The sequence below is a fragment of the Mustela nivalis genome (genome assembly GCF_964662115.1).
Source record: "Mustela nivalis genome assembly, chromosome: 13".
Classification (NCBI taxonomy): Eukaryota; Metazoa; Chordata; class Mammalia; order Carnivora; family Mustelidae; genus Mustela; species Mustela nivalis.
In genome coordinates this window covers 5,397,034-5,424,653 of record NC_139032.1, presented here as the reverse complement: position 1 = coordinate 5,424,653, position 27,620 = coordinate 5,397,034, and the positions used below count along the sequence as shown (strand labels likewise).

Below are 27,620 nucleotides of genomic sequence, written 5' to 3'. Positions count from 1 at the left end.
CAATGATGAGTTTTTTCCTCTAAAAATGAACAAAGTAAGAGGGGCATGAATAGGAAATGACAATGGTGAAGATGATCTGGGCATCTCATTCTCTACCTCTGGCTTCCCACTGGTCCTTCCCCATCTTAGCAGTTCTCCATCTACTTTGCCCAAATTGAAAAATGGGGATTGTTTTGATTTTTGTATTTTTTAAAGTTTTTAATTTTCATTTCAGTGTAGTTACATACAGATGTTCATACATTTTTTTGAAGTGATAAAATTTATTTTTTTCTAAACACACCCTATTTTTCTATCTCCAGAGGCTATCAAGAACTTCATTAAGAAGCTTGATATGGGGTGCCTGGGTGGCTCAGTGGGTTAAGTCTCTGTCTTCAGCACAGGTCATGATCTCAGGTCCTGGGATCGAGTCCCCACACTGGCTCCCTGTAAGCTCAGAGGAGAGCCTGCTTCTCCCTCTCTTTCTACTGCTCCCCCTGCTGTGCTCTCTCGCTCTCTCTGTCAAATGAATAAATAAAATCTTAAAAAAACAAAAAAACTTGATAAACTGTATGGGAAAATGAATGGCTGCAGGATGCAAACAGGTGGGCAAGATGAACAAAATCAGCAGTCATCAGATTACTAATATGTAAATCAAATATGTAAAACAGCAAGCTAAGTAAGTACCTTCCATTACCATCATCAGCTCCAGGGAAAGGCAAATTCATTCACTCTCTGCCTTCTCTGTTGATCATTATGTAGACCCTGAATGTTGCTTTGGTAAAACAAACAAAAAAACCTAAGCACCGCTCAGTTTTAAAAATTTTTCATAGAGGGACGCCTGGGTGGCTCAGTTGGTTAAGCAGCTGCCTTCGGCTCAGGTCATGATCCCAGCGTCCTGGGATCGAGTCCCACATTGGGCTCCTTGCTCAGCAGGGAGCCTGCTTCTCCCTCTGCCTCTGCCTGCCACTCTGTCTGCCTGTGCTCGCTCTCTCCCCTCTCTCTCTCTCTGATAAATAAATAAAAAAAAAATTAAAAAAAAATTTTTTTTCATAGATCATAGAGACCGTCTAAGAGGACGTTACTTAGTCCTGGTACTACTCAGTAAATTGGTTGCTCAGGATAACTCAGCGGCTCAGTGGTAGGTTCTAGAGCCAGTTTTTTCTGACTATCTTGATAGTCATGACCACACCCACAGGTCATGACATCTATGTCCTGGGTCTTAACTTTATTGCTTTTTAAAAAATGAAAGATTAAAGAGAAAATAGCAGAGGTAACACTGTTATATTCCACTATGTGGCCTTAAAAAGAGATTTGAGGGGACCCTGGGTGATCAGTCAAATAAGCATCTGTCTTTGCTTCAGGTCACGATCCCAGAGGTCCTGGATCAAGCCCCACCCAAAGGCTCCCTCTCCCTCTGTTTCTCCCTCTGGCTCATGCTCTCTCTCTCTCAAATAAATAATAAAATCTTAGAGATTTGAAAGAGGGAGCATCTCCGCTGAATCCAAGTCTATTAAACTTTATTGAGGCTAAAGAGAATTTCATACTCTCTACCAGATTTTTAAGGCAGTATCATCCTCAGTATTTTTCCAAGTTTTTTTTTTTTGCTTTTATTATAATTTTTTATTTTTTATAAACATATATTTTTATCCCCAGGGGTACAGGTCTGTGAATCACCAGGTTTACACACTTCACAGCACTCACCAAAGCACATACCCTCCCCAATGTCCATAATCCCACCCCCTTCTCCCAAACCCCCTCCCCCCAGCAGCCCTCAGTTTGTTTTGTGAGATTAAGAGTCACTTATGGTTTGTCTCCCTCCCAATCCCATCTTGTTTCATTTATTCTTCTCCTACCCACTTAAGCCTCCATGTTGCATCACCACTTCCTCATATCAGGGAGATCATATGATAGTTCTCTTTCTCTGCTTGACTTATTTCGCTAAGCACGATACGCTCTAGTTCCATCCATGTTGTCGCAAATGGCAAGATTTCATTTCTTTTGATGGCTGCATAGTATTCCATTGTGTATATATACCACATCTTCTTGATCCATTCATCTGTTGATGGACATCTAGGTTCTTTCCATAGTTTGGCTATTGTGGACATTGCTGCTATAAACATTCGGGTGCATGTGCCCCTTTGGATCACTACATTTGTATCTTTAGGGTAAATACCCAATAGTGCAATTGCTGGGTCATAGGGCAGTTCTATTTTCAACATTCTGAGGAACCTCCATGCTGTTTTCCAGAGTGGCTGCACCAGCTTGCATTCCCACCAACAGTGTAGGAGGGTTCCCCTTTCTCCACATCCTCGCCAGCATCTGTCATTTCCTGACTTGTTGATTTTAGCCATTCTGACTGGTGTGAGGTGATATCTCATTGTGGTTTTGATTTGTATTTCCCTGATGCCGAGTGATATGGAGCACTTTTTCATGTGTCTATTGGCCATCTGGATGTCTTTTTTGCAGAAATGTCTGTTCATGTCCTCTGCCCATTTCTTGATTGGATTATTTGTTCTTTGGGTGTTGAGTTTGCTAAGTTCTTTATAGATTCTGGACACTAGTCCTTTATCTGATATGTCGTTTGCAAATATCTTCTCCCATTCTGTCAGTTGTCTTTTGATTTTGTTAACTGTTTCCTTTGCTGTGCAAAAGCTTTTGATCTTGATGAAATCCCAGTAGTTCATTTTTTCCCTGGCTTCCCTTGCCTTTTGCATTGTTCCTAGGAAGATGTTGCTGCGGCAGAGGTCGAAGAGGTTGCTGCCCGTATTCTCCTCAAGGATTTTGATGGATTCCTTTCGCACATTGAGGTCCTTCATCCATTTTGAGTCTATTTTTGTGTGTGGTGTAAGGAAATGGTCCAATTTCATTTTTCTGCATGTGGCTGTCCAATTTTCCCAGCACCATTTATTGAAGAGGCTGTCTTTTTTCCATTGGACATTCTTTCCTGCTTTGTCGAAGATGAGTTGACCATAGATTTGAGGGTCTATTTCTGGGCTCTCTATTCTGTTCCATTGATCTATGTGTCTGTTTTTGTGCCAGTACCATGCTGTCTTGATGATGACAGCTTTGTAATAGAGCTTGAAGTCCGGAATTGTGATGCCACCAACGTTGGCTTTCTTTTTCAATATCCCTTTGGCTATTCGAGGTCTTTTCTGGTTCCATATAAATTTTAGCATTATTTGTTCCATTTCTTTGAAAAAGATGGATGGTACTTTGATAGGAATTGCATTAAATGTGTAGATTGCTTTAGGTAGCATAGACATTTTCACAATATTTATTCTTCCAATCCAGGAGCATGGAACATTTTTCCATTTCTTTGTGTCTTCCTCAATTTCTTTCATGAGTACTTTATAGTTTTCTGAGTATAGATTCTGTGTCTCTTTGGTTAGGTTTATTCCTAGGTATCTTATGGTTTTGGATGCAATTGTAAATGGGATTGACTCCTTAATATCTCTTTCTTCTGTTCCAAGTTTTTTTTTTTAATTAAAATATGTGATATTCTGAGAATGTAAAAATTCTTACTTGGGAAGAAAATGTCATAACCAAGTCAATGGACATCTCAATATTCATTCGTGGTATGCAGTATTTTGGATTGCAGCTGAAATGAGTAAGTAGGAAAGTCAAACAAGAGTTCAGTGTATCAATTTAAAATTAGAAAGAAAGCGAGGAGGAGGAGGAGAAGAAAGGAGAAAGAGAGGGAAGCACCTCGAAGGCCAACAGTGGGGAATGCGTAAGTAAATTATGCCATCACCTTCTGGGTGAGTCACGTGACTTCTGGGTGGCTCATCCACTGATCTGGAGTTACCAGTGGAAGAGTTTTCTTAGTCTTCACCTGGAATTTGCTAACCTAATCTGGTTCCCGAAGATGGCAGGATCGCAGGGATCCAGAGCATTCTTAAAAGGTGTAACTGGGGGGCGCCTGGGTGGCTCAGTGGGTTAAGCCGCTGCCTTCGGCTCAGGTCATGATCTCAGGGTCCTGGGATCGAGTCCCGAATCGGGCTCTCTGCTCAGCAGGGAGCCTGCTTCCTTCTCTCTCTCTCTCTGCCTGCCTCTCAGTGTGCTTGTAATTTCTCTCTGTCAAATAAATAAATAAAATCTTTAAAAAAAAAAAAGGTGTAACTGGTGATAGGAAGTTCTTCTAATGACAAAGCAACTGAAGTTTCATTATGTCGAGGAACTTTGAGGAAGTCCTCAAAATCCACGTATTAAAAATATATTTCCTATTATAGACACACCTACTTTCTAGAATAAAAATCAAAGCTTTGTGACCTGTCATTATATTTTGTATATATTGTAGAATTACATCAAGTTATGTGAAGAGGTTCCCTCATCTTGTAAAAAGCTTTTTATCAGAGGGAGGAACCTGATGGCAGAATTTAAGGTGTCTGGATCCTAAAGATAAAACTGTCTGAAATCCTTATGGTAATTTACTTTACAACGTCTGAAGTTGGGCTGTTTTAAACCTTTGTTTTTAAAAATATGAGATGTTGGGAACTCCTGGGTGGCTCAGTCAGTTAAGCATCTGCCTTTGACTCAGTTCATGATCTCAGGGTCCTGGGATCAGGCTCCACATAAGGCTCCCTGCTCAGTGGGGAGCCTGCTTCTCCCTCTGTCTGCTGCTCCCGCTGCTTGTGATGTCTCTGTGCCAAATAAATACATAAATCTTAAAAATAGAGGATGATGTTTGATGATGTCTGAAGCTTTTCTTTTTAGAAAGCTGATTTACAAGAAACTGAACGGTAAGTTTCAGTTTCACCTTTTTTTTTCCAAGAGCGCGGAATCCGCTAATTTCCCCACTGGAAAGCGGGGCAGCCCAGAGGGAAGTAACTAACCCTAACGCGGATTGACCCGGCTGGGCGGTGGACGGGCGAGGGGGGCGGGGCGCGGCGGAGACCTCGGCCCCTCCCCTCGCCTGCTCATTAGTGAGCCTCGCTAGCTGGCGGCAGCCCCACCGCCCCGCAGCCCCGCCGCCTGGACAGAGCGTGCTGAGCCCGCGAGCCCGCCGCCAGCCCCTCCGCCAGCAGGTAGGGAGCATCCTTCCCTCCAGAGGTGCACTTTACTTAATTTTACTTATTTATTTGACAGAGATCGCAAGTGGGCAGAGAGGCAGGCAGAGACAGAGGAGGCAGCAGGCTCGCTGGTGAGCAGAGAGCCCGATGCGGGGCTCCATCCCAGGACCCTGGGATCATGACCTGAGCCGAAGGAAGAGGCTTAACCCACTGAGCCACCAGGTGCCCCTCGGGTGGCAATTTAAAAAGCAGCTGGTCTGAAGTCCTTTTCTTTTTCTTTTTCTTTTTCTTTTTTAATTTATTTACTTGACAGAGACAGAGATCACAAGTAGGCAGAGGGGCAGGCAGAGAGAGAGGAGGAAGCAGGCTCCTTGCTGAGCAGAGAGCCCGATGCGGCTTGATCCCAGGACCCTGAGATCATGACCTGAGCCGAGGGCAGAGGCTTTAACCCACTGAGCCACCCAGGTGCCCCTGAAGTCCTTTTCTTTGGGTGGAAGAGAAGAGAAGGACCAGTCAAAGCGTGATGGTTTGACGAGGCTGTAGAGCTGATACCTGTATAGACTAATACCTGTATAGACTAATACTAATAAGAGGTTCGACCTTTCGTAGGGCAGGGCGGAGGTAGGGATTCAGTTTTGCTTAATACCAGTTTTTTAAGTATGTTTCTGTGCGTTCAAGAATATGGCCCTGGGGTAGGTAGCTGTTCTAGCGGGAAATTCCTAGGCTGGAGGTCAGACACCTGGGTCCTCGTCCACCCTCAGCTGCTCCCTAGCAGTATGCTCTGAGTCAGTCATCACACCAGCAGCATCTCCTACTGTAAGAGCAAGCCAGGATACCCCAAACGGAGCTCTTTGCTCTGTTTGCTTTGAGGACCTTCAGGAGTCCTGATGGAGAAATACCATGGCCTTTTTGTCTTATAATACAGGGAGTGTTTCAAGTATCATTGTTTCGCCTTGTTTGCACCTAAAAAAAAAATGCTTTGTGTGATTTTTCTATGGATCTTTTTTTTTAAGATTTTATTTTAGAGAGAGGGAGACCACAGAAAAAGAGTGAGAGGGAGAAGCAGACTCCCCACTGAGTAGAGAGCCCAGTGAGGGACTTGATCCCAGGTCCCTGAGATCATGACCTGAGCTGAAAGCAGACACTTAACCAACTGAGCCATCCAGGTACCTCTCTATGGATTAAATAGTCTTCTAAAATGTGATAAATATTTTTTAAATGGCTGGTACAAAATTGACACCCCATGGTACAAAATTAATACCCCATGCTAGGCATAAAGATTATTTATAGTGGTTAAGTGTCTTAGCCATTCCGTGAACATCATTGCTTGTAAATCTCTGGGACATTACTGATTATTTCACTTCAGATAAACTCTTTTAAGTTTAACTACTTAGGTGAAGAGTCTAAATATTTTAAAGGTCTTTCGATTCATATTGGAAATCGCCTTTAAGAAAGAGCCCCATTTACATTGCCCACAGTTTTTAAGAACGATGATAGTCTAAAGAAAAAAAAATCAGCCTTTTTCAGTGGAATAGAGTAGGCAGAGGTTACAGGACAGTAGAGTGTAGTCTTAAAAGAAACCACTGAGGTAAGAATGGAGATTTGAATCCACCTGGGAAACATATAAGAATGTCTCAGGGTAACTGAGGGGAAGGAGTCTGGGCACAGGGTTTAGTTGGGTTAAATAGATCACTCTCGATCTATTAATGTGGTGGGTTTTCATCTTGGAGATATGTTGTTGAACTCTAGGATTTTTTTTTTGAAAATTAAATTATAGTTTTTATAAAACTGTAAGTATAAATAAAAGGAAAAGGAAACCCTAAACCAACAGCTATCAAGACGCTTCTTGCTCCTACTTTTGAGCTTGAATTCTTTTCCTGTCTTTTCCTCCTACCTTGCAATCCTTGGGAGATACAGAAGTGCTACAGGTTCCATAGTGTTATACTGAGTTCCCCAGGGGCAAACCTGCTTCCCCATTCTTCACTTCTTCCCTAGTCCGCATTTCCTTGCTCTTCGAATGCTCTTGTTTGGGAATCCAGATACACCATCATATAGTTTCTTACTTGAAGATGTCAGTGTTCTCTTAGACCAACTGCCCTGATGTGGGATGATGTAGGGAGCACGGTTACTCACATGGTCTCTGTCCTTCCTTTTTTCCTCCCACTAATGACAGCTGTACTCCAAGGGAAGGAAACCTTGGAAAAAGGTGGTATCATGAGGAATTAGGTAAATATCAACTCTAACCCATCAGAGTCCAGTAAACTTTTCAACCAAATTCATTTTAAGGATAGGAAGTCTACCAGAGTATACCATAAACATTGGGAAAACGAATTTTAACCCATGAATGGGTTTCATTTCCCTTTGTATTCAGCAGTTCTTTGCTTGGGTATCTTAAAGGTTATCTTAAGTTTTCTTTTGCCCAACAAGTGTATTTCGGTTTATAATATTACAGTTGGTTTGGTTTTTTGTTGTGTTTTGGTTGTGGTGAAATCAACTCTTGCCCAAGCAAAGGTCATGGAGATAGCTTCTGCAGACTCATTTCAACAATCTTCATATTCTTACAGGCGTGCATGAGAACAGAAAGGAGAAAAACAGGAATTATGCACCTAACTCTAACAAGAGAATGATGATTATTTTACTTCATTGTTTTTTATTTCTACCTGCGTATGTGTATATGAACATGAATGGTTCATACAGATTGATAAGAAACTAATAAGATAAACAGGGTGAAAAATGATGAAGTGATTCACAAAAGAACCAAAATAATCAACAAACCCATGAAACATTCAAATTATAACTTCTCAATAATCAAATCAGAAAAAATATTTTTAAAACCATACCCAGTAAAGATACAATGTAACTCGTACCAGTTATCTACATGTGTCAAGAACCAGGAAGATGGTCTTTCTCCTTGATTAAAAATTCTACTTGGGGAATCAGTTCTTAGGGCCTGGCCTGCAACGTGGCACACCATAGGCACTTAAATATTTGCTGAATACACAAATATCTATGATATTTTTAAAATTGGGAACAATCTTAAACCGAACGGTAGGGGAACTAAACATTATAGGAACTCCAAAATATTTATGAATATCATTTGGTAAAATGGAAAACATATTGATATAGTTAATGAAAAAAAGAGTGTTAAATATATGATAAGGTTATGATTGCTTTTACAAAGATTCATAGGGAGAAAGACTAGAAGAAAAATGTGTACTGGAATGCTCACAGTGGTTGCAAGGTTGCTCAACCTTGGCACTGTTGACAAGGAGGCCTAGATAAGTCTCTGCTGTGGTGGCTGTCCTGCGCATTGTAGATGGTTAGCAACAGCATTCCTGGCCTCCACCAGTAGGAAGTAGCAGTCCTTGCCACCACCCCACTGCATTTTGACCACCAAAAATGTTTCTAGGCATTAGGAAATGTTTCCTGGGCTAAAGTAATGGAATAGTCGGTGATTTTTCCCTTCTTTTTTCATTTTCTATATTGTGTTTATATTAGATAATGAAGAAAAACATAAAAATAAAAAATATTATTACGCTGCCTCATCTCTGATGTGTGAGTTTCTAGGGTTCTTTCCATTCTACTATGCTGTCTCCTAAACATTCCGCAGCTTAACAAGGTGAAATGGTTCACTAAAATTTTTTTTTTTTTTTTCCTAAGAAGAGGAAAGCATACCCATTTATTTGAAAATACAGACATGGAAAAACACCAAAGAAATCATTAACAATCTCATCTCCCTTTTTTTCTTTTCTTTTTCTCCCATCCTTTCTTCCTTTGAAAATTTATTTTAAAAATGGGGTGCCTGGGTGGCTCAGTCAGATGGGTGTCAGACTCGGTTTAGGCTCAGGTCATAATCTGAGGGTCATGGGATCGAGCTTCATGTGGGGATCCTCGCTCAGCATGAAGGTTGCTTGGGATTCTCTCTCTCCATCTCCCTCTGCCTTTCTCTTGCTATCTCTCTTATAAATAAATAAATCTTTAAAAAGATATAGAAAAGTGAAAGCCTGCTTATTGTCCCTCTGATTTCACTCCTAGAGTTAATCACTATCAGTATGTTGGTATGGATTTTTCTGGACATTCCCTATGTCTAAACACACACAGATTTTTCTTTCTTTTTTTTTTAAACTGAAGTAGATTTCTGCTACATGTATAGCTCTACAATTTACTTTCTACATCTTTGCAAGATTAATACAATTCTGTCCTTAGTGGTATTACATTGTAGGACCGTCACAACATTTAACTAGTTAGGCTATCTGGAATATTCCCAGTTTGTGGCTAAGATTAGCAATGTCGTCACATCACATGTATTGTTTATGTATATGTTTTTGTTTTTGTAGCATACATTTCTAGGAGAGGAAGTGAAAGCTTGTAAAATTTTAATGGAGATAACCAAATTGCTTTCCAAAAAATGTTATATAACTTCACAATCCTACCACCAGGGAGTGAGAAAACCCATTTGTTCATATCCTTACGAGCACTAAATATTAGGAATCTTTATAATTTTGGTTAAGCTAATAAGTGAAAAACAGTACCTAATGTTTTAAACTTAAGCTTTTTAAAAAATTGTTGATATTAAGCATCTTCCTTTTTGTTTTCATTTTTTAAATTTTATTTTTTTCAGTGTTCCAAAATTCATTGTTTATGCACCACACCCAGTGCTCCATGCAATACGTGCCCTCCACAATACCCACCACTGGACTCACCCCGCAACCCACAAAACCCTCAATTTGTCTCTCAGAGTCCACAGTCTCTCATGGTTTGTCTCCCTCTCTGATTTCCCCCAACTCACTTCTCCTCTCCATCTCCCAATGTCCTCCATGTTATTCCTTATGCTCCACAAGTGAGTGAAACCATATGATAATTGACTCTCTCTGCTTGACTCATTTCACTCAGCATAATCTCTTCCAGTCCCATCTATGAGCATCCTTACTGATGTATAGATGTCATTTATATTTCTTACTCTCTGAACTGTGTGCTAGAACGTTTTGCTCGTTTTCTGTTGAGTTGTGTTTGGTTTTCTTACTGATTTTTTTGGAACTATTTACATATTAGGAGCATAAATCTTCTGTCTTATATATGTATAGCATAGATTAACTGATCATTAGTGAGTTTTTATATGTATACAAGAGGTCAAAGAGACCTTAAGAGGCAAAACTGACTTCTCAAAGTGTGTAAACATATGTATAACAGAAGAGGGAAAGTGTATTAAGAAATAAATTTGCTGAAATGCAGTACAAATCTTCTTTATTTATTCCCCTACTTGAATATAAGGTCCAAAATGAGAGTGTTTTTTTTTTTCTTGTTCACTGCTATATTCCTAGTACCTAAAATAGTGCCTGGGACAGAACAGTTGTTCAATCAATGTTTGCCAAATTAAATAATTGGTAGAATTTCACTCAGAGTGACAAAATGAAGAATAGAATCTAGGCGGATTCTAGCCCTAAAAGAGTGGGTGTAAGTCATTCACATCTTAGTATGAATTGGTCAAATTCAACTGTTTCTCCTTCTCATTCCTGCTACTAGCAGAATCAGTTTATTGAGAGAATAGAATTTATAACTTGGAATAAGCGAAAGACAGAAGAGGAGATTTCCAAAGGATGGCACCTGCAAGAAAAGTAGCATAGTTGGGATGGTGATACAGAAGGCTTGGGTAGTTAAGGACAGGATGAAAGTGTTCAGGGTCTAGGGTGGAAGAAAAAGCTTTGAAAGGTGAGAGATGTGGAGGTCAGGTTGTCCTTGCATTGAAATTTTGCACAGGGCAGGTTTGGATTTCTAGATATTATACTGCAGAAAAAAACATGAAATAGTTGAGAGGATTTTAGTATAATTTCTTCTTAGCCTGTTTCGAGTGTTCATTATAAGTTTTTTTTCAAGCCTTGTAATTACATTTAAAGATTCTCATCACTGTAACTTTTTTCCATTTGGCTTTATAGGACTGTGGGATATTAAGTAAAGGTATTAAACTTCTAAATTTCATGCTGCATTTTCACACTTACAAATCATTTTATTGGTTATCTGAAGGCTATTTATTTAGTACTGCCAGGACCCATAATGTCTGGGTGCTCAATTATTGAATAAAGCATTTTTGTTTTTATATTTTCCATAATTAGGTCACTCCAGAAAAATGAGGATATTTAGTGTCTTTGCATTCATGGCCCACTGCTATTTGCTGAAAGGTAAGACACCAAATCCTTTCATTAGGTTCTATATTTAACCATAAGTTAAAAGCTGTAATAATTATTTAAGATGAATTTAAGATGAATGTAATTTTTTTTTGTAGGAAGAATGTTCTGTTTTTCTTTCTGTATCTCATAAACCCACTGTATTGGACAAAGATATATGGTCAAACTGAAAGTAGGAAAATTAACCCATTATCTATTTCTCTATTACCTGTTATCCATTTCCCAGGGATAATTACTGTAACTATCTGTATATTTTTTGAGGAGTTTCCCAACTTCTGAAAATTGATCGTCTTCCTCTACAGCATTTACAATCACAGTTTCCAAGGAACTGTATGTGGTGGAGTACGGCGGCAATGTGACCATGGAATGCAAATTCCCAATAGAAAAACAGTTAAACCTGCTTGCGCTAATCGTCTACTGGGAAATGGAGGATAAGAAAATTATTCAGTTTGTGGACGGGAAAGAAGACCTGCAAGTTCAGCACAGCAGCTACAGCCAGAGGGCCCAGCTGCTGAAGGACCAGCTCTTCTTGGGGAAGGCCGCGCTTCAGATCACAGACGTGAAGTTGCAGGATGCGGGGGTTTACTGCTGTTTGATTGGCTATGGCGGTGCTGACTACAAGCGGATTACTTTGAAAGTTCATGGTAAGGATGCATACAGGTGAAGAGGCCCAGTCTTTATGAGCACTTTCCCTCTTGGAGATCCACCTTGCTCTCCACAGGGGCAGTCTGCTCATTCATTCATTCACATGCTCCTCCAGTGAGCATTTCTCAAACACTTCCTCTTTGGCAGCCTCTGGAGATCCAGAGCCAGACATGGTAGGGGCATGTTCCACAGTATGTTCTGTTCTCCTAAAAAATTCCTGGTCTTTTCGTTTTTATTATGATGATACATGTACTTGCAAACCATTCAGAAACTGTGGAAGGGGATGACACGAATTACAAGAGTGTCCTCCTCACTTCACTGCCATCTTCCGTGGCATGTCAAGATAGTAGCCACTGTTTCTGTGTCCTGCCAGGAAGTTTTTTATTCATCTATAATTTTTTTTTTAATTTATTAAGTCGGCCATCATTTTCCTTCCTTTATACCTCTCTATGTCAACTCACAAATTAATAAAAACAAACCCCACTGTGAGTTTCACATTTAAAAAGACTTGAAGTCAATCTATAAAGGCAAAAAAATAATATCAAACATAAAGGAAACTATTCTTTAGAGACAGTATAAACTGTGCTCACTGGGCATATATTCATCTTGAAAGGCTACACGGCTCTTATCTTGGAGTGTTGTAGAGGAACTGGGAGTGTCAAATTCCCGAGTACTGACCCACAAATATGTCATCAGGTCACCTGCGTTCAAAATTTTGTGTTGCCACTAGATAAGAAAAGGAAAACACCTTAGCTCATCCCCTCTACTTTCACTGTTAAGATTCATAGAATTGAGAGATGAAAGGATCCCAAGTAAGAGCAGCTGATCCAAACTCCTGAAGAACAGAAATCCCCCCAAGGGACCTTCTGCTCACATACTTTCCACAATGACACCCGGTCACTTGGACCTCCCTTCCATAGCCTTTTGAAATTATTTTCTGATACTGAGCTAGTATCTGCCCTCTCTAGTCACAGTTCTGAGATTATCTGCCAGCTTCTTTCATTTACATGATGACCTTTAGGTGTATGACAAGAATCCAGTCATTCATTACTCCTTGTTCTTTCATTCCTGGTCTAACTACCAGTTAGTAGGTCTGAAGGTCAGTATTACAAGTAGATGTTTACATTCATTGTAAAGGGATAAATGATCATTGTAAACTCAATCCAAATAATATAGCAACTGGGAGAAATGCATCTATTTTTATGGCACGTTACTGGGTTTCTGATTCTGGATCAGTTAATGTTTCTGTGGTCAAGATGTCCCTTGTCTTGGGAAGTAGATTTTTTTTTAAAATAAACATATAATATATTTTTATCCCCAGGGGTACAGGTCTGTGAATCGCCAGGTTTACACACTTCACAGCACTCACCATAGCACATACCCTCCCCAATGTCCATCACCCCTCCCCGCTTCTCCCAACCCCCCTCCCCCCAGCAACCCTCAGTTTGTTTTGTGAGATTAAGAGTCACTTATGGTTTGTCTCCCTCCCAGTCCCATCTTGTTTCATTTATTCTTCTCCTACCCACTTAACCCCCCCACGTTGCATGTCCACTTGGGGAAGTAGATTTAATTTTCATTTTATTTTGCCATATACTTCTCCAGAACAGTGATTTTTACGAAAGCAAGCTGGTGGGATCCCAGGTTGGGATTTTCAACTTTTCTTCAGCTCATCAGCACACTTGACTGTGTTTCATAACATTGAAGAAATTATCAGTGCTTAGTCCCATGAACAGCCAGCATTGCTGAATCTGGGCTGGGGAGGAAGACTGTAAGCTTGGCAGTCAGGTAAAAGGAAGTATAGAGCGTAAGTTTCCGCTTCCAGAAGAGAGGGTCTTTCATCAACCTTTGGCGAGTATGCAGAGTGGTACAGCTGTCCTGTAACAAGGAAGAGTGTTCTTTCAGGTACTCTGGTCTCTCTAATATCCTATGTTGATCTGTAATGTCCTTTGTTACGGCTCAACACAGTAGGAAACTTTTGGCACTGGAGGATTTTCCAAGAAGGGGTTCCTGATAGAGCAAAGCAGATGACCAGCCAGATTTGACTATCTGATTTGTTTTGTCCATTCCGTTTTATATTATAAATTACTTAATTGGCATCCTAGTCCCAGTCCATCCTGTGGTCATTTGCAAACAGGGGTCTTGGGTGTTGAGTTGAGCTACACTGAGAATAAGTCAGCCACGAAGCTTCACTTGCACTGGGGCAGTGTCACCAATGCAAACAGCCTTCTTGCATGAACTTCACAACTCAAGGAAGTATAATTCCTGAGTCACCTCTATATGCAAATGATTTCACAGTAACACTTCTCTTCCCATCACTGCAAATATGTGGTAACACAGCTTCCCCACAGGGAGTTTACTCACCATGGGATTTTATAGGTGAAGCATTTCAAAACTGAAATGCGCTAAGACTTTAGTTTTGGATTAACTCAATTATTGTTATCACTCTGGGTATTATTGCCCCTTTCATGCTTATCAGTTTAAATATCATACTCTCAGGCATTTGAATTTCAATTAAGAATGCTGTTTTCCTGTAAACATTGAACCTAATAACGAGGAAAATGAAACACCCACTCATACTTTAAGGAACTTAAATGGGATCAGACAACTGAAAGAACGAAATTTTGCACCATTGTCCTGGTGAAGCTAATTTGTTCATATGAACCAAGGATTAACTGCTATCATTCCCCACCAACCCCATCACTCCCCAGTTCACCAGCCAGCCTTTATATTTTTTCTATAGTGTTTTTCGCCATCTAATGTATCACGTAACCTGTTCATCCTCATCTAACGCATACAGATGCACCTGTATTATTATTGCTCTCCTCTTTCTTGAATATGTACTCCACAAAGCCAGAGATTTGGGTCTGTTTTATTTACTGCTCAATCCCTAGGAATTGACATGTAAGAGGAGTTTGACAAGAGCACACAAAAAATATCTGTTGAATGAATGAATGAATGAATGAAATATTTCCTCAAATAGGATAGGGCTAAAAATTTTGAAACATGAAGAGGTTTGAAGATGTGAAAACTTATTTCCAAGTCTGTTTGTGAGGCACTGCCAGTTCTTTCTGAAGACTATTACACGAGTACATTTCAATGGTAGTAGTAAGGGGAGGGGGAGCAGCTCTAGTACTTACCGTAGTAGAGATTAACACTCATGTAGTACTTGTTACATGCCAGGCCCTGTCCCAACCATTTTGTCTATACTAACTCATTTAATCCTCAAACGACTCTATGGGGTAGGGGCTCCATTATGTCTAAGATGTATGTTTTCACATTTTACTATCTCATATCTAAGTGTGTCTTTCTGTAGATGGCATCTTAGATTCAGTGATGTGTGTGGTGTTCTTCTCATTTTATGGAGGAGTAAATTGAAGCCCAAAGAAGTTAAGTAATGTACCCAAGTTCACTCAGCCAGTAAGTGGTAAAGGCAGGTTTTGAACTCACTAGTCTAGTTCTGAAGTATGTGTCCCTAACAACCAGATTTTACTCCCCTCCATTTATACCTCCAGAGTGTGTATAAAGTGGTATATTGACTTCAAAACTACAGTGAGCTTTTCTTGGTCTTGATGTGACCATTGGATTAGCACATGTGTGCTCTGTATCTACTAAACCAGGAGTTTAGTAGTAGATTCAGTGATGTGTGTGGTGTTCTTCTCATTTTATGGAGGAGTAAATTGAAGCCCAAAGAAGTTAAGTAATATACCCAAGTTCACTCAGCCAGTAAGTGGTAAAGGCAGGTTTTGAACTCACTAGTCTAGTTCTGAAGTATGTGTCCCTAACAACCAGATTTTACTCCCCTCCATTTATACCTCCAGAGTGTGTATAAAATGGTATATTGACTTCAAAACTACAGTGAGCTTTTCTTGGTCTTGATGTGACCATTGGATCAGCACATGTGTGCTCTGTATCTACTAAACCAGGAGTCTGGTTGATAACGTACTCCATCAGTAAAGCATGTTAGCTAATATGTGTGTTTGTGTGTGTATACAGTTAGAAAGGATATACTTATGCTAACGTAAAGGATATAGCATAAGAAATTGGCATTTTTAAAAGGTAAAAGAAGTTGAACGTCATTAACTTCATATGGTTCAACCTAATGTATTGTACCTTCTCTAAATGTATAAAGACACATTGGGGAGGGTATGTGCTTTGGTGAGTGCTGTGAAGTGTGTAAACCTGGCGATTCACAGACCTGTACCCCTGGGGATAAAAATATATGTTTATAAAAAATAAAAAATTAAAAAAAAATAAATGTATAAAGACAGAAATTTTTAAAGAATGAAATAAAAATGTAATCCTATTTTAATGCCTTGCTAATTATGATGATTCACTATCATTAGCTAATAGTTTAAGGTGAAATTCATTGTTAACAAAGGTGGATGGTCTTGAAAATCTTGAGTATTGGTTTTGTTTTTTTATTTTTATTTTTTTAAGATTTTATTCATTTATTTGACAGACAGAGATCACAAGTAGGCAGAGATGCAGGCAGAGAGAGAGAGAGGAGGAAGCAGGTTCCCTGCTGAGCAGAGAGCCTGATGTGGGGCTCGATCCCAGGACCCTGGGATCATGACCTGAACCGAAGGCAGAGGCTTTAACCCACTGAGCCACCCAAGCGCCCCTTGAGTATTGGTTTTTGTTTTTAGTTTCAAGTGTACAGTTTAGGGATTCAGCACTTCATAAAACAACAAATGCTTATCACAAGTGCCCTTCTTAATCTGCATCACCTTTTTAACCCATCCCTCCACCCACCTCCCCTCTGGTAACCATCAGTTTGCTCTCTACAGTTAAGCGTCTGTTTCTTGGTTTGCCTTCTCTCTCTTTTTTTCCCCTATGCGTATTTGTTTTGTTTCTTAAATTCCAGTATGTATGAAATCATATGATATTTGACTTTTTTTTTTTTACTATTTCACTTAGTATTTTACTCTGTAGTTCCATCCACATCATTGCAAATAAAAAAAAAAGAGCTCATTCTTTTTTATGGCTGAGTAATACTTGTGTGTGTGTGTGTGTGTGTGTGTGCGCACGCGTGCATGTCCACACGTCTGTGTGTTTGTGTTTATATTCACATACATACATGGTTTCTTTATCCATTCATCAGTCAATGGACAGATGGGTTGTTTCCATAATTGGGATATTGTAGGAAAACAGTATGAAGGTTCCTCAGAAAGGTGAAAATAGAACTACCCTATGTTCCAGCAATTACACTGCCAGGCATTTACCCAAAGGATACAAAAATACTAACCCAAAGGGATACATGCACCCCAGTGTTCATAACCGCATTGTCTACAAAACTTCCCTCTTCCCGTAAGACCCTCATGTGGCATAGAAAGTGAGGCTCAGTGTCAATTAGTAAAGTTGATTGAGCTTAGATTATTTCTTAATTATTATGATAAAAATTTATATGTAAGTGGAAGTTCTAATATTTTCTTCCTGTATCGCAATACATGCGTCCTACTTTAGAGACTAGAATAGTGGATATCTAACCAATGAGTAGAACAACTCCACTCATTTATTGGATCCTGAGAAGCATACCACATTTATACATATGCTTAGGCATAAAACAACATTCTCCTTTATTATTCTGTTAAAAATGATAAGAGTAAAAAAGCTAACATTTTACCTTTAGTACTTCACCATTATCTGTGATTTTAGTCTTGTAAACTAAATTGCCCAGAAATAAAGCCCTGTGCTATGTGAACTAGACCCTGTTATGGTAATACTATTTAGGAAGTATGATCAATGGCTTTATTTTTTTTGAAGGATTGTTGAACATAACAGATACAAGGTTGAGGACTCAAGTACTCATGAGAACCATTATTTATGTGTTTTGAACTTATAATTATGTTGCTTTCCAGTGTTTCTATAGGTGATTCATGGAATCAAGAACACAAAAACATCACATCATTTCATTCTTCTTTGATTCTGGCTGCCTTGTATTAAATCCCTCTGAATAGATCTTATCACAAAGCCATTGTCACACCTTTGGTAAAGGAATGGAAAGTCAAGGCTCTGTGTGGACCACTGGTGGTTACATTAAAGTATTAGGAGTACAATAAAGATTATAACAACAGAATAATGACACATTACCATGCTTGTAACGAATAAACATGAATGAAGATCTTAGGTGATGTAAATGCATTAAATAATCTACTAAAATAGTACACTTGATATCTTAATCCTAAAAGGGTCCCAAAGCAGTGAGTTAAGTTTTCATTAATGACCTAATATTTAAACTTTCTTTCTTGAGTATAATAATTATTTAGATGATTTATTCAAATAGCCAGCATAAAAAAAAGTTAAAAAAATAAGTATCACAAATGTGGTATTCTGCAAGAGATCCCAGAATAGAAAAAGGACATTAAGGGAAAACTAGTGAAATGGAACAAAGTGTGAAGTTCAGCTAATAGTAATGTACTAACATTGGTTCCTTATTTCTGACAAATTCACCATGGTAGTACAAGGTGTTAACAATAGGGGGGAATTGGGTGAAAGGTAGGTGGGGGCTCTGTGCTATCTTTGCCACTTTTCTGTAAATCTAAAACTATTTTGAAGTAGAACATAAGTTGGCTTAGTGGGTTGAGCGACTGCCTTCGGCTCAGGTCATGATCCCAGGGTCCTGGGATCGAGTCCCACAACTGGCTCTCTGCTCAGCAGGGAGCCTTGCTTCCTCCTCTCTCTCTCTGCCTGCCTCTCTGCCTACTTGTGATCTCTCGCTGTCAAATAAATAAATAAATTCTTTAAAAAAAAAGTTTAAACTTTAAAAAGTGTGATTCAGGAACACGTAGTACTTTCTGTAATGATATCATACTCTTTTCATGCCTAATTTCTGATCCTTGACCCCATAGTTGGAAAAGTGAATGGAACATGAAAACCAGATTTTCTGTTTATTAAATAAAGGCTAAGAAAACCATGCTGGTCAGCTGGAGAGGTTCATGCTACGAAGACAGAAATACAACAACAAAAAGAAAATATCCAGGAAGTAAAGTTAAGAAGAAAAGGACTGGCCCTATGTAAAAACTATAAAGCTTTATGAGAAAGATACAAAGACTTGAGTAAATGGAAAGACATATTTTATATTTGGGTGAAAAGACTATTGGTTTAAAGATGACAATTCTCTTTAATCTGTGCATTTGCTTGGAGCTAATAAAAAGAGCAATATGATTTTCATAGCAAAGTAGTTGTTCCTTTGAGCTAAAACATAGCTCAGCTATGAGTGGGCAAGCTGAAGCAGGACTGATAGGGGTTTCTCACTGCTGAAACATCTGAACATCAAGCTTGTTTCTCTGAGAACCTGCCTGAACTGATACTTTTCCTAATGTAGATGACACCAAGTCACATTATCTAGTTTTGTCCTAAGTGAAAGCCCTAACTTCTTTTTGCTCATGACCTAGCCCCATACCGCAGAATCAACCAAAGAATTTCTGTGGATCCTGTCACCTCTGAACACGAACTAATGTGTCAGGCTGAGGGTTACCCTGAGGCTGAAGTCATCTGGACAAACAGCGACCATCAAGTCCTGAGTGGCAAAACCACCATCTCTAATTCCAACGGGGAAGAGAAGCTTTTCAATGTGACCAGCACGCTGAGAATCAACACAACAGCTAATGAGATTTTCTATTGCACTTTTCGAAGATCAGGTCCTGAGGAAGACAGAAACAATACTGCTAAGTTGGTCATCCCAGGTAGTTTTCTGAATGTCTCAATTCAAATGTACCTCCTGCTGTCCTTTGGCCTCTAGCATGTTGCCTTTTCATTGTAGGCATCCATCATTCATTAAATAAGTGAATTCATGTATAACACTATACTTAGAAAAAGCTTCCTCATCTGCATTCATCCAAGTCATAATGCTGTTTAATAAACATTCGGCAAATATTTACTGAATATGCCCTATGTGCCAGGCATCAGGGGCTCATAGAAGAGTAAGACACTGTTCACACTTTCCAGGAAACAGATAAGAAACAGGTAAGGCAATCCCACCCCATGTAGAAAATGCTTTTGTAGCTAAGGGACCTGGGGGCAGCTTAGGCAGTGTTGCAGGAATCTAGATCCCAGCACATCAGAGCTGCTCTTTTCTTTCCAGGGTTTCTGTGGTAGCCAGCAAATGGAACATACCCCATCCATCCACCCCACCCCCAAGATAGTCTATGGCATTTCAACACAAAGCAGTTTCTCTGCTTAGTGCATGAGACATAAGCTTGTGGTCCCTGTCTAAGCTGCTCAACTTCTGTGTGTTTCACTTTCCTTAATTATAACAGTTATAAAAGTTATAAACTATTGGGCAAGGTTACTGTAGGGGTGAGTGAGCTACAATGTATGAATATGATTTGAGGCTCTTCCCAGCACAGACTCAATTATTTCTTTTTCTTACTACCATACAGGAGTGGGTACAGTGGGCTGCAGAATCTGATGAGAGGCTGAGACCTTTGGAGAAAGTGGAGCAGGAGAGCATGAAGTTAACATGAACCCAGGGGTGTTCTGAGAAACACTTCTCGTGTCCCCCACTTCTAGTAGAGGTTGCCAGTTTAGCTTCAGCTACTTCAGAAAAAACATCAAAGACCTCAGGTGGAAAATTCAACCAACAGGAAAGGGCAATACAAGATTGTCCCATGAATGAAAAGAGGGGGGAAAAAAAGTTGAGAAACTTAAAGAGATGCTTTTACTGGGTTATGAGTCACTTTGGTAGGGGCTGTGTTTGTGGGTTCTTGCCATTTAAAAGTTGCTTTATGACAACTTATCTGAGGGAAGACTTAGGGTAATTCACCAAAATGCTTGGGTTCTGTTTCCTCCTCTATCACCAAGGATTTTTTTTTTTATATTGCATGACTAACTGAACTTATTTTGAGATCGAAATAGATATAAACAGGCTTTGTAAAATGTAAGCTACTAGAGAAAGGTTGACCACTATTGTAGCTTTAAAGCTTGAATGAGGTCGTCAGGGATCATGGCTAATGGAAGCAGTGGTCTCTGAATATCATGTGCCAGGGGACCCTTTTCTTTCATGGACCCACAGACAGACTGGTGAGAAGTACCCAGGATCAGATGTTTCAAGATGTTCAAACTGAGAAAGAAAAGATAGTGAGCAATGGCCCTCAACCGTGGCCACACACACCAGGAGGTAGATGCTCTTGGGCAGTGCCAGTTGGCCTTCCTGTTCCATCTTTACCATGTGCATCAGGCGCTAGCTTCTAGGTAAAAGAATACAAGGGAGGTCACCGAGTCTCATAGTTAGTACTGAGCTCTTCACAAACACTGGTCTCACAATAAATTTATTATCATTTCCATTTTGTAGGCAGGTGAAAGGATTTGCCTGAGATCTCAAAGCTAGTGAGTGGCAGCAGAACGTAGCCCCAGGCCCATCTGTCCAAAGCCTGGGCGGCTTCCACTTTTCTGTGCGGCTCCCATCTTCCTATCAGCGGTATCTCCCCATTCCAGCCGCTCACTGGTCAGGAACTATTTGTAACCGAAAGCTAACTGAAATTCAACTTCAAGGATGATTCTTCTCTTAACCTCTTCCCATCAAAATTTCACCTTCACTTTCTTTTTGGATTCTTTTGTTTTTCAGAACCACTTCCGGTTCCATCAAATGAGAGGACTCACTTCATGGTTCTGGGAGCTGTCCTGGTGTTTCTTGGTGTAATCCCGGCAGTCATTTTCTGTCTAAAGAGAAATGGTATCTCCTTTAGTGCAATGGTCTCCACTGTGCGTATGGAGAAATGTATGGGGCAGCTACTTTTGTCAAGGTGGCACTTATAGGCAGAGCCAGAGATGCTCAACCTCTGTAATATGCACCTCAGTCCCATGTAACTGGGAACTCTCCTACCCAGAATGCTAATGATGGCCCAATCAGGAAACATGGATTTATAAAATGCTGCCTTCTTACTAGCATTCTCTTCTAGGAGCTGCTTTCAATTATGCAAAGTGGGTTTCAGCTATGCCACCGTGTAAAACTGTGTCATCTCTTACTACAGTCCTGTTCATTTCACTGTCCTGCAGCATTGCTTACATTGGAAGGTGGCAGTGAACACTTATAGTAGCATTTCCAAGGGGGTGACAATTGGACCATAGCTGCAGGCAAACCTGGTTTGCCTTCGAAAAGTGGCACAAACACATTCCACTGTTCGATAGCAATGACAGTAAAGCCGTGCAGGATTGCCGAGTGAAGATCATGTGTATGGCAGTGAGAGGTGGGAGAATGGTACGTACAGAGGGTGAAGGAGACCAGGCATCATACAGTTTCTTTCCATCATGCAAATAACCCGAGACTTAGAGTAAGGGAGGAAAAGCTAAAATGCTTGTCAGCTTGGGTTGAATTTGAGTCTTGCATTAGTTGCACTATTTTTTTTTTAAGATTTTATGTATTTATTTGACAGACAGATCACAAGTAGGCAGAGAGGCAGGCAGAGAAAGAAGGAAGCAGGCTCCCTGCTGAGCAGAGAGCCCGATGCAGGACTTGATCCCAGGACCCTGATCATGACCTGAGCCGAAGGCAGAGGCTTAACTCACTGAGCCACCCATGTGCCCCATTAGTTGCACTGTTATATTGAGCTCGTTTCTGGGCACACTAAGAAATAAAATAGTTTCGTTTTGTTTTCTGTAGAATGGTGATGCTTTTACCATAGAGTATTTTACAAGATTTCTGGCTGAGGGTATTCTACAGTTTTCAAAATAATTTGCATGTGTTTATTTCTCAATTTGCACATGGGAACAATTTAAACACAGGAAAATGAGTCTATTCAAATAATTTCCTTCCATTTTAAGATGATTTAAAGTAGACATTTCCCCAGTACTTTGAGAAGTATACCAGGGGATCCAGTGATGATCTGTGTGTAGAGTTATTTGAGGTCAAATAGGGAAGTGGAAGATGGGAGGGAATTCCAATGGTGGTTGAAAAATTCCCCCAAGCCGCTTAAGAGGATGGGTGGATCTGGGAAAGTGGTGTAATCGAGTGGAGGTCAGCTATTTCTAAAGAATAGGTATTTAACAGAACTGAGACAGTTATCCAGAATAGAAGGCTCAAGGTCCAATGACATGATGATCTTGAGATGGAGTAGATTAGTCCAAGGAAGTGACTCTTGCCAACTTACATTTTGAATATTTCCTCATGGAAAGTAAATAGTCATCATTAGGAATGACTAGAAAACTAATGTATAATAAAGTGTCTCAGTGTGTTGTCTATCTTTGAGGGAAGGATGGAGAATTAAAGTATATCCTCCTAAAGAAAATCTAGGAGCATGCACCTTCCTGGCTCAGTCAGAAGGCCGTGCAACTCTTGGTCTTGGGGTTGTGACTTTGAGCCCTACATCAGCTGTAGAGATTACTAAAAAAATAAGTAAACTTTAAAAATAAATGTAGGACCGAAAGCATATGCCCTAAACTGTTGAACTGACCTCAGGGGTTGAAACCCGTGGAATAAATTCAGAAGTCTACCAGATTTCCTAGGGGATTAAAAATGTTTCATAGGAACTTGGAATTGAAACTTGAGTCACTATGTGGGATGTAGGGCTGTGTTACAAGGGAATAGAAATGACTTTTTTTTTTTTTTCTCAAGGGAAAATGATGGATATGGAAAAATGTGTCACCCAAGACAGGAACTCAAAGAAACAAAATGGTAAGAATATTAGCAGGGGTTAGAAAGTTGAAAGAAATAGAAACAAAAAGTTAAAGTAATAACAAGGAGAAAGCTATCAGCCGTAATCTCTCCTCACTCTAAAGAATGCTGGCTGTTGAAACTGCTGGCTCCTCTTTACCTTACAATTGGCACAAGAACTCTTCCCATAGTCTGAGGAAATTTAGGGGTAGCCTGGAGTGTAGACAGGTGAGCAGCTTTGGGGATGGGGGAGGAGGCAGCTTCTCTCTGCTAGATTTATAGCTCTGCATCCTAACACCTCCTTGCAAAAGGGGACAAGTTGACTTAAGTGGGTGAGTAAGATAGATAGATAGAAAGATAGATAGATAGATAGATGAAACTTAAGCAGCAGACACTGTGCTAACTACTTCATATATATTGCCTTGTTTAATCTCCCCCCACAAAATCAAAGAGATAAATACAAGGATATTTCCTATTTTATAGTAGAGAAAACAGAGGGTCAAGAAAAATATCAAATTGCCCAAGAACATACCTGTAACCCACTAGCCTGGCTGTAAAACTTTACTCTTAACCTATCCATTTAAATTCATTTTACCATAAATATTTCCATTTATAAAACATCAGAAAGATCTCACCTAGCTGACTGAACTAAGAAAAAAGTTATATTAAGATTTCTAATTCTTTCTAGTGCAATTGGAGACCAAACTTCACAACAAGCCCTAATTTAAAGTAATCTAAGTAAGTTGGATGAGCCCAGGCAGTTTTCATTATGTGGTCAATTCCAGTCAACTCTTTTATAAAACTAAATGGTGAATATTGTTTGGCGAATCCTAGGGTGACTAGCCATCTCTCTTGCTTTGCCCAGAATTAAGGAGTTTTTCAGGACACGGGATTCCCGGTTTTAAAACCAGAACAAACCAGGGCAAACCAGACAGTTGGTCACCCTTTATCATATAAAGATAATTGGACATAAATATCTGCTTCTCTCTCATTGCGAATAAATCTGTTCTATCGTCTAGCAAGTATGAGTTATGCCTGCCATCATCAGTCTCCAGAGATACAATCTGAAGAGACATAATCCAGCATTGAAACTCCTGATCTTAAAAGCAGGGATTCTCTGGCCGTGGTTTGAGTTTGGCAGAGCGACGCGTGACCAGAGCAGCGCCGCGGGCCGGGCGAGCTGCCGATGATGCAGGACTTCCAGGCCCAAGCACTCAACTGTGGAAGCTGGGAGAAAAGAGGAAGAGAACAAAGCAAGAAGGAGCAGAGGGGGCTGGCTGCAAGGTCCTTCAGAACAACTGGGAGACTCAGGGGCGTCTAAGGGAGAGAGAGGGGACGCTCCTGAAAGATGAGCCCCCGTGCAAATCGCCCATCGCTCATCCGAGGCAAACAAGTTGTGATTCCCCGACTTAATGGTCAGTTCCTGCAGAAGTGCCCTTGGCCTTCACTCAGTGTCTCTGCTTGTCCTCTGTGTGACTGAGAGTCCCAGTGTTGCAACAGTATTTAAGTATGGGATTTTCATTTATTTTGAGTCTTTGGAGTCTTGTCATGTGAGTGTGGTCGTGAATGATTTCTTTTGAAGATAATCTGTAGCAGAAGTTAGAATTTTGTCACGAAACTAAATTTACTGCTTAGTGAGTTGTGCATGCTCAGTAAAATGTGTAGTATTGATGAGGTGCTTGGTATCCTCCACAGCTACCAGGACATAGGAAGCGTAGAGAGCAGATCTGTGGTTTATATAGGATATTACCTTGTTTAACCCACCAGTACTTTGGTTGACTCGAATAATCTTATTCTCAGACCCTAAGGTAAGATATGTCACTGCAGTATCTGTTCCATTTTAAATGTCAGCGTTAACAACTATATGGCATCCTACACACAGAATCTCATTTAATGCCTAGGATAGCTATGTTGTGGTAAGCACTGTTATCATACCCATTTCACAGCTGAGGGAGCAGAGAGCTAAAGTAACTCGCCTGAGTCAGTAAATAGCAGATCTCAGATTTCTACAACTGTCACTCACTGTCCTTTTACGATATAGTCTAGAGCTGTGTTTTGCTTTAAGAAATTCATTCAGCAAACATTTAGGAAGCACCCGTGTCACTAGGCCAGGCAGTGACTGAGCAAGACAAAGAACCTCTCTTTTAGGAGCTCAGAGTATCACGGGGAAGACTGAAAAGGAAATTCATTATTACAGCGTATTGCAGTTAAATGACATAAGGTGTTGGGGGAGAAAGATGGCGTGGAGAGGAGAGACTAGAAAGGCTCCCTAAGGGAGGGCATGCCCTGGGCAGTCCTTCAGGGTGTTCCTTGGAAGTTCAAAATACATTTTTAAAAATATTTTATTTATTTATTTGAGAGAGGGAGACAGAGAGAGCATGAGCAGGGGAGAGAGGCAGAGGCAGAGAGGAAAGTAGACTCCCTACTGAGCAGGGATCCCGACATGGGGCTCAATCCCAGGACTGTTCAATCACAACCCCAGCTGAAGACAGACACTTCACCATCTGAGCCACCCAGGCGCCCCCCAAACACATTTTAATCAAACTGATTTTAGTTGATGAGAACAAGTCAGTATTTTCTTAAATTGTGGGAAATAACTCTTGAGCTCCTTTTCTATCATTATATTTATGTTTGATTTGTTTGCCTTTGCCATGCCATCTGACGTTTATGTATATGGTGTTGCTATTGTCCAGCAGTTCTCTCTTCTTTTATTTAAGTGCTGCTAAAATTTGAATTCATACCTTTCTATGATTCAAAATGCAGAAGGTCCAAGAGGAGACATTAAAAAGTCCTCATTCCATCTTCCTAGCCAGATGGGTTTTCCTTTCCAGAAGCAGCTACTCTTGCCTTTTGTTCTTGTAATCTTCTAAAGATATTTGGTAATATACGTAGAAACATATATAAAAGGTATATTTTTATTCACATAAATGGTAACACACTATTTGCCTGCTGTGCACTTTGCTATTTTTATTTACTGTATTATTTCTCATGGGGCTGTTGGAACAAATGTGAAGTTCCCAGAGGCCAGACACTATCTCTTATTTATTTCCAGATCAGCTTTTCCATAGCCTGTTAGTATCTTTTATAAGACTTAGTACATGCTAAATATGTACTTCATTGACATTTGGATGACAAGTTATTGTTGACTGATTGCTCTATGACTGAGTTTGGATTTGGTTTATTTTGTGTTCCTCATAGTGAGACCATTGGGTTCTCCAGGGTACCCTGGGTCAACCTGGTCCTAAAAAGGCTGACTTTATTTCTAATTTTATGTGACAGAATCATGTCTGGAACTTGTGTTTTTTTCCTATCTGTTTTCTCTTGAGTAAAAAATAGACTTTGATATTGTGTTCGTAAAATGACAGGAGTGGGTGTTGTGTTGTGTTGTGTTGTGTTGTGTTGTGTTTTTTGGAAATTTCAGTAATGTACCTTGACTCCTACCTGTGCTAGAAAAGGCCATGAGCTGTGCCCGAACCCCTGAGTCCTACCAGTTCTCATCACTACATAGATCTAAGATGTTGTGTTTCAAAGGCTTTGAGGTTCCCATGCCTCCCACGAGGTCCCAGCATATTCCTGCTCTCTTGGCCATTTACCTAGGTTATTGACAAAGAGAACCTTTGTTTTGCCACCTGTCAAGGCTGAGGAAACAGAATCTCCGACAGAACTCCTGTTGTCTTTTTGTTCATGTTCATCTGTACAACATCCCTTGTTTGCATGACGATATCCTTTGTGTGAAGTGTAAGGGAGGATTCTGGGTGAGCCGGAGTACACTCGATTCACTCCATTCCTAAATGTTAATGTCTCTTATGTGTTGGATTTGAAAGGCACTTTATCCCCTTGTCTTGTGTTTCACTCTCAATGGCTTGGCTGAGAGGCAATTATTTAGTTCTACATTTTAATTGTCATTGTTTACACCTGCATTAATTTAATAAAATATTCTTATTTATTTTGTTCCTTGGTGCACCAGCCTGTCCACTGTCTTGTTTTCTAGACTTTATAAAACAACACCCAGTGTAATGTCCCGGTGGAAAAAGTTCCTGGGAATATCTGCAGCTACCTTCCCAGTTCTTATCTTCATGGCTGCTTTTTACGTGGCATACTCTTAGTTCTGTGCCGATAAAAATGCTGAAAGAAAAATTTTTCTTCAAAAGAGTGTATTGGAAACTTTCCTTCTTTCTTACTCTATAGCTTCTTTTAGGACAATACCAAGAAAAG

General features: G+C 40.0%; 1 protein-coding gene and 1 long non-coding RNA gene across 4 annotated transcripts; one reads left to right on the top strand and one right to left on the bottom strand.

The window, feature by feature from the left end:
- Positions 1-4,727: 4,727 nt before the first annotated feature.
- Positions 4,728-27,368, top strand: CD274 (CD274 molecule). Of its 3 annotated transcripts, none has more exons than XR_014301572.1 (7): positions 4,728-5,003; positions 11,099-11,164; positions 11,473-11,814; positions 19,210-19,500; positions 21,381-22,013; positions 23,367-23,426; positions 24,425-27,368. XR_014301572.1 is itself a non-coding variant. In XM_082694331.1 (7 exons), the coding sequence occupies exons 2-7, from the start codon at positions 11,113-11,115 to the stop codon at positions 24,481-24,483; spliced, it is 912 nt and encodes a 303-aa protein (XP_082550457.1). In that variant the 5' UTR covers positions 4,728-5,003; positions 11,099-11,112; the 3' UTR covers positions 24,484-27,368. The 3 variants fall into 3 exon arrangements, 2 of the variants coding, with proteins under 2 accessions (XP_082550457.1, XP_082550458.1); XM_082694331.1 differs by having other exon boundaries at positions 21,381-21,488; XM_082694332.1 differs by having other exon boundaries at positions 4,799-5,028; positions 21,381-21,488.
- On the bottom strand, positions 26,937-27,620 carry LOC309845896. Its single transcript, XR_014301578.1, has 2 exons — positions 27,259-27,620; positions 26,937-27,184 (listed from the first exon to the last, which is right to left on the bottom strand). It is a non-coding gene; the product is annotated as an uncharacterized lncRNA (long non-coding RNA).

Bases quoted from the DNA above. Each gene is read 5' to 3' on its own strand.
- CD274 (XM_082694331.1), top strand. From the start codon at position 11,113: ATGAGGATATTTAGTGTCTTTGCATTCATGGCCCACTGCTATTTGCTG. The intron at 11,165-11,472 runs GTAAGACACCAA...CTTCCTCTACAG, and splicing joins CCACTGCTATTTGCTGAAAG to CATTTACAATCACAGTTTCC. The intron at 11,815-19,209 runs GTAAGGATGCAT...CTCATGACCTAG, and splicing joins GATTACTTTGAAAGTTCATG to CCCCATACCGCAGAATCAAC.